We start from the raw sequence: 5,754 nt of genomic DNA on the forward strand, positions 1-5,754 counted from the left end.
AAACAGGTATGGTGGAAAAAAAGAGAGAGCCCTGCAAAACACAAGGCCCAGTTTTAATTCTGCTTCCCACCGAGGCTTAGACTATAATTAGAGACTGAACTGCTTCTTCAATTGAGATGATGTTAAAGTTTCTTCCTGTATTTTTACGATAAGCTCGCACTTCAGTATAAGGCTTCATGGGTGGAAAAGTTGTCATTTAAAAGCTTTAAATGTTACAGGGGGATTTGCATTAAAAGTCTGATTAATTTACATCTATAATAAATGATATCCTATACACTGCAGTCAAATATTCCTGTTTAGACTAGATGTTTATGTAACAAAAAGATTGTACAGGAGAAAAATGTAATATTCTGTTCAAACCAAGCGTTTTAACAATAGTATCTCCAGAGAGAAGAGAAGAGAGAAAAAACAACACGGAAAGAGAGAGAACTCCAACTCAGTGTGGCTCATCTGCATACTTTGACAATGGAAGAAAAAAAAAATCAAATTTTAAAGAGAGATTTCAAGAAATATATTAACCCTTAAGGACTCAGTGCGACTCTTTCATCACAATTTACCAGAGCTCTCTATGCGCCACGTGTGTCAAGACTGGATCCTGAGAGGTATGGTTTCAAAGAAAGACTGAAGACATGCCGCTCTCGGATGAACGTGCCGCTCCTCAACAGTTTAATGCCAGGGTAGGAGGACGGGATCTATTCTCAATCTTTGAATTTCAAACTGATTTCAGCAGGAAGTCTGGAAAGCAGTGCCAAGAAATCCCCATTTGGTTTCTTACATTTAACTGTGTCCCAGTTCTGAACATATAATTATTTTATAACATGCGCTCTCGCTCTCTCGCTCAGCTGTTTTCATTGCCTGACAGAAGGGGATGCACAGCGCAGACCATTCGCAGTGAAATAAGCAGGTTTTTTTCCTCTGGCGTTACTTCAACGCTGCTTGGCTCGTTTTGGTGAGAAGGTAGACAATATGTAATGGCAGTATTAGGCAGTAATCGCTAAAAAGACCAAGCAGAATGTAATAATCCGTTTCAGAACAGACCTGTCTCTGTAATAAGCTCAGTTTGGGTCGATTGTTCTCACACTAGACACCGCTGCTTTGGGACAAATATGTATAATGACATCCCTGACATCCGCCCCTGGGAGAAGAAGCCATGACGTGCACAACTAAAGCATTGAACAGTTATCTTTCAATTTGAGAATACTAACCAAAGGGGGTGGGCAGTGTGCGTTAACATGGGGAACTCATGCACGGCAAAAACAGGCCGATTTCGGCATACAAATAATATAAGAATCGTGCATTTCTACCAGGTATTTACAGATATGAGCTTATTCCACACAGGAGAACCATCTATACAGATTACAAACTTGAGTGGGAGAAAACACCTACGTTTTTGAAAAAAGAAAGATTTGGTGTCAAGCAAAGTCATAGTGCTAATGCATCCGCAACCTCGACCACCACTTGTTAACGCGCCACCTCGTGGAGATCGGGCAGATCGTGTCAGATTCTGCCAGTTTTAGACTCTTATCGCAAAAAGGGAGCTTTAAAAAAGGAAAGCAGGTATTCATTCAGCAAAGAAGAAAACATGTTCTCCACAACTACATAATGAAACACTGCGAGAGCTTATGGGTGAAAGCGACTGGATTGAAAGCCAAGGTTAGCTGCAGGAAACAGAGACTTCAAGGCGCATCTCCAACACCATGTTTTGTGATAAATTGTGAAAGTTGTAGCTGAGGGTCAGGGTCATGTTTCTGACTACATTGAATTGTGATGCTTAAGATAGATTATTTCTGCATGTATGTATTTCATTAAATAAATCAGTACTGTTCTGATCTGCCGGTGGACTACAAGATGTGTGAGAATCTCACGCCAGCTGACCAGGATCTCAAACACTTATTGTATTTGCTTCGAAAGCCCCCCAGAAAATGTCTAAAGGTATAAACAAGATCAGTGACAGTCTACCAGTTTGAATGGCCTGACAGATTTCTGAACTAATAACTGGTCTGGAATGATCTTGCTGATTCAGGAAGTTGAAGCATCTGGCATCACATCAGACTGCGGATGTCTTTCAAGCAATCAATCAATCAATTTGTATTTGTATAGCGCCCTTCGCAGGGTAGCCACAGAGCGCTTTACAGACTGGTAAACATACAACAAATGTACTGCAAAATAAAATAATACATAATTACAATAAAATAAAATATAGACCTGTAAACAATTTACATGATCTAGAATAAAGTAAGTGAACCATTTAGGCACGGAGGAGAGAAAAACAAAAAAACTCCTATGGATGGCATGTAGGAGTTTCTTTCTGTCCGAGCCTCCCGGGTTGAGCTTCCTTTCACCGATGTTGTCCGTGAAGGGTTGAGTTTGTTCTGCAGGTGAGATAAATGACGACAGCAGCACCATCTCCTGCCTGATCTTGTTCCGCTTTTTCCTTTATCGTGTCGTCTGTGCAGATCCGGAGCGTGGCCTCCAGCCTGTGTATCGACAGCAAGCACGGAGGAACGGGCATCGAGCTGCGACTGGATGTGTGTATGAAGGACGGGTCAGAGCGCACCTGGTCACATGAGCAGGTAACCCTCCTGAGAAGGGGGCAGGTTCTTACAGAATCCAGCATTCATCTCTTGAGAGCTAGGTGAGCCACGTGCAGAAATAGCTGGCTGTCGCAAAAAGTCAATAACATCTAATCTAGGGATCCGGGGGGCGGCCGCAGAGAGACTCCAGAGACGCATACTGGTACGTTACTGTTCTGAAGTTGATTTGGGGCTTTCATGTTTGAGGAAGCAAGATCATCATCTCATGAGTTAAGTCTGATTTCTTGTGATAAGACTCTTACTCATCATATCAGTTAATTAGCTCACGGGGGTAATATGCTGTGAAGTGGATGAAATCTGCTAGACAAGAAAGAATCAAAGACAGAGTTCAATTGCAATCAAGGGGGCCTCTGAGTGGGGCATCTGCTATGAAAAACACTCTGTAGACCATCCTAATTGGTTGGTCTGCAATCCAGCCCATCCAATCGTCTGTCTGCTCCGCGCGGGTTTCCAGGATGCACTGCGCAATCAATAAATCTGGGTGAAAAAGTGGTGAAATTTGTAATCAATAAGATGCATTTTTAGTTTTCAAAGATTGACCGATTGTAAACTTAAACCCTATGTTGAAGATCCCTAAATCCACTTTAAATCTTAAGAAACATGTTTGTGGAGCATTTACAACCACCGCTGTGTGTGATCTGTAGGAAAGGACAGATTTGGCTGGTTTTGATTCAAAGAACAGCGAAGCAGAAGTTAATATCCCTTGGAACTCACAAGCACAAGATCTTTTCATTACATTGTATTCTCGGTTCCTTTTGCTCCTGCATTTGACTGTGAGCTCATTTAATGACTTTGATACATATACACCACCAAACTATTATTACCGAGGTCTTCAATCATGTCGTTTGTTCAGCATTCTGGATTGTGATGGTTTGTTCCACGGCTGATAAAGATAATACGTTTGAGATTGCGCCGTCTCCATAAGCTCTTAAGTCACTTTAATTCTCTCCCTTATGGGAAATATTTGTTCCAGCCAGTGTATCTGCAATAGGCTAAGAAAAACGCACAGACATTTCTGAGGCCTTGCAGCATTATTACTAAAGTAAATCTTCTGATGCTCTCTGACTAATTATCAGCGATATGTGGACAGGCGGTCCCTGCTGTTTTTATTTTCTGCAGTACATAGAAGAATACAAAAGGTTTCCTCATTTGCCAGCATCTCCTGGGCTATCGTGTAATAATCATAACGAGTTCCCTTCATTTGCATGCCTCTCGCACAAGTCCGACTCAGTGATGACACTGTATTAACATTAGAAATTAAAGCAAAAAGACAATGGCTGATACACTCCTTTCATTGTGGGAGGATATACAACTAATTTCACCACTGCCTTAACCTCTACAATAAAAACATAATGTAGGATGCTTGTGTAGTGTGCATGTGTGAGCACGTCTGTATTTAACACATCCTGAAACACATTAGACATGACATCCTAAAACACTAACACATTTCCTGAAAACAGATACATCCGTGTCGTAATGTGCGAACGTGTTTACTAACAATGAGATTGCACTCCCATATTTTTATACTCTATTAAATTCTTTCTCAATCACTCGGTAACGCAGCACTTAAACGGGTAGCGCTGTAAGCCTGTTTGTTAAGCTTTTTCGCAGGTTCATTGGCTGGAAAATTTCCCAGAGGGGAGAGAAAGTTCCTGAAGAGCTCGCAGAGACCCCATGTTTTAAGTTTAACTTGTTCTAATAGTTAATTAGTGTCAGTTTACAATTATATTACTCAAATGTTGTTTTTCTTTCAAAATGCCAGTGAAAGGAAATTGGGCTATTGGCAGGAGTTTTCGTAAATCAAAATTAATTGCTGCCTGCCAAAAATATATTTATGCCAAAATGATATTATGCTTATTCTGATACATAATATACATGACATGATCCAAGGTTTATTTCTCAACTGCTCACGGCCACAGGTTAGCTCCTCCCCCCTTTTGTAGCTGAGTAACACAAACTGTGATTGGGTAGCAGGCCATTTCCTCCACCTTACCACCTTAGATTGTAACAGCAGCTGGAGGGGGGCATGGCTGATCGGTGACATGGATTGGTGGCTGAGGTCATTCTCTCTCCTGTAGATCTTCACGTTCGGCTGGAGAGAAGACATCAGGCCCGGAGATCCGCTTCACACCCGCAAATTCTGCTTCGACGCCATCTCTCACAGCAGCCCGGTGACGCTGTACGACTGCCACGGCATGAAGGGCAACCAGCACTGGCGCTACCGGAAGGTAAACAGACGCCACCGATCGCTCCCTACAACGAGACACGAGTGCCGCTGGCTGCGAGGGCCATTCGCGATCGGTTATAGAGGGGCTGGATCTTGGGAAGCTGTTTGAGGGACCCCCCATAAATCAATCACTCGGACATGCAGAAAATAAAGGCAAAAGTGGCTATTATTTCATTGTGTGCAGATGTTCCAGAATGTAAGAATACATTCCATTCCCAGATGTTGCAAATGAGGCCATATGTACAGAGCAAATGCTAATACCTGCATCGCTGAAACAAATCGGTTGAAACCATTTGCACCATAAAACAAATTGAGTGTAAATACACAATCCAAAATAGGTTAGAATAATGTCAACTGTTTATATGAAATCTATACAACCATTAGACGCACATAAATGGCTCGTATTTCAAGATCATTGACCGCATATGCTACGGGTGAGGGCATGTGGGCATCAATGCTTTCTAGCAAGACAAAATCTCCACACTCCTCATTGATAAGTCTACATTTTAGTCTCCTCTATCTGATCCATTGCTGTCCTCTCCATGGGCAATGGTAAGGGTCTGAGTCTGATAAACGGTTAAATACTGGAGCCGAGATCCTTGTTTTTGAGAGATTACGCAAGGACACAGATGCTAGTTTCACAATCAGGCATGCAGGTGAAATAAGGCTGGCTCTAGAAAGACGATCCGCAGTACATCAGTTTCCTCTTCACGGGGTAAAACCTTGAACTTAAATCCCATGAAATTAAGCAAACTTTTCTGATTAAAAAGTTCCACTTCTTATATTGCACCCAGGTTGTAATCTTGTGCTTGTGTGAGGATGGGGGGGGAGACTGGAGCGTGATAAGCAAAAAAGGATTAAATCATTACGGGGTTGTATTCCGCTATTTTATTTTATTTCCCTCTCTCTCTCTCTCGTTCTCTTGTGCCGCAG

At 42.1% G+C, this 5,754-nt stretch overlaps 1 protein-coding gene across 1 annotated transcript in view; it reads left to right on the forward strand.

Annotated features, from left to right (window-relative positions):
• The window catches only part of galntl6 (polypeptide N-acetylgalactosaminyltransferase like 6), a 257,597-nt gene that overhangs the window by 250,361 nt on the left and 1,482 nt on the right, over positions 1-5,754 (forward strand). The window contains exons 11-12 of the mRNA XM_066718126.1: positions 2,457-2,573; positions 4,673-4,822. Coding sequence (XP_066574223.1) covers positions 2,457-2,573; positions 4,673-4,822 — 267 coding nt within the window. The remainder of the gene's footprint in view (positions 1-2,456; positions 2,574-4,672; positions 4,823-5,754) is intronic.

The sequence above is a fragment of the Amia ocellicauda genome, chromosome 12, assembly GCF_036373705.1.
Source record: "Amia ocellicauda isolate fAmiCal2 chromosome 12, fAmiCal2.hap1, whole genome shotgun sequence".
Taxonomy (NCBI): domain Eukaryota; kingdom Metazoa; phylum Chordata; class Actinopteri; order Amiiformes; family Amiidae; genus Amia; species Amia ocellicauda.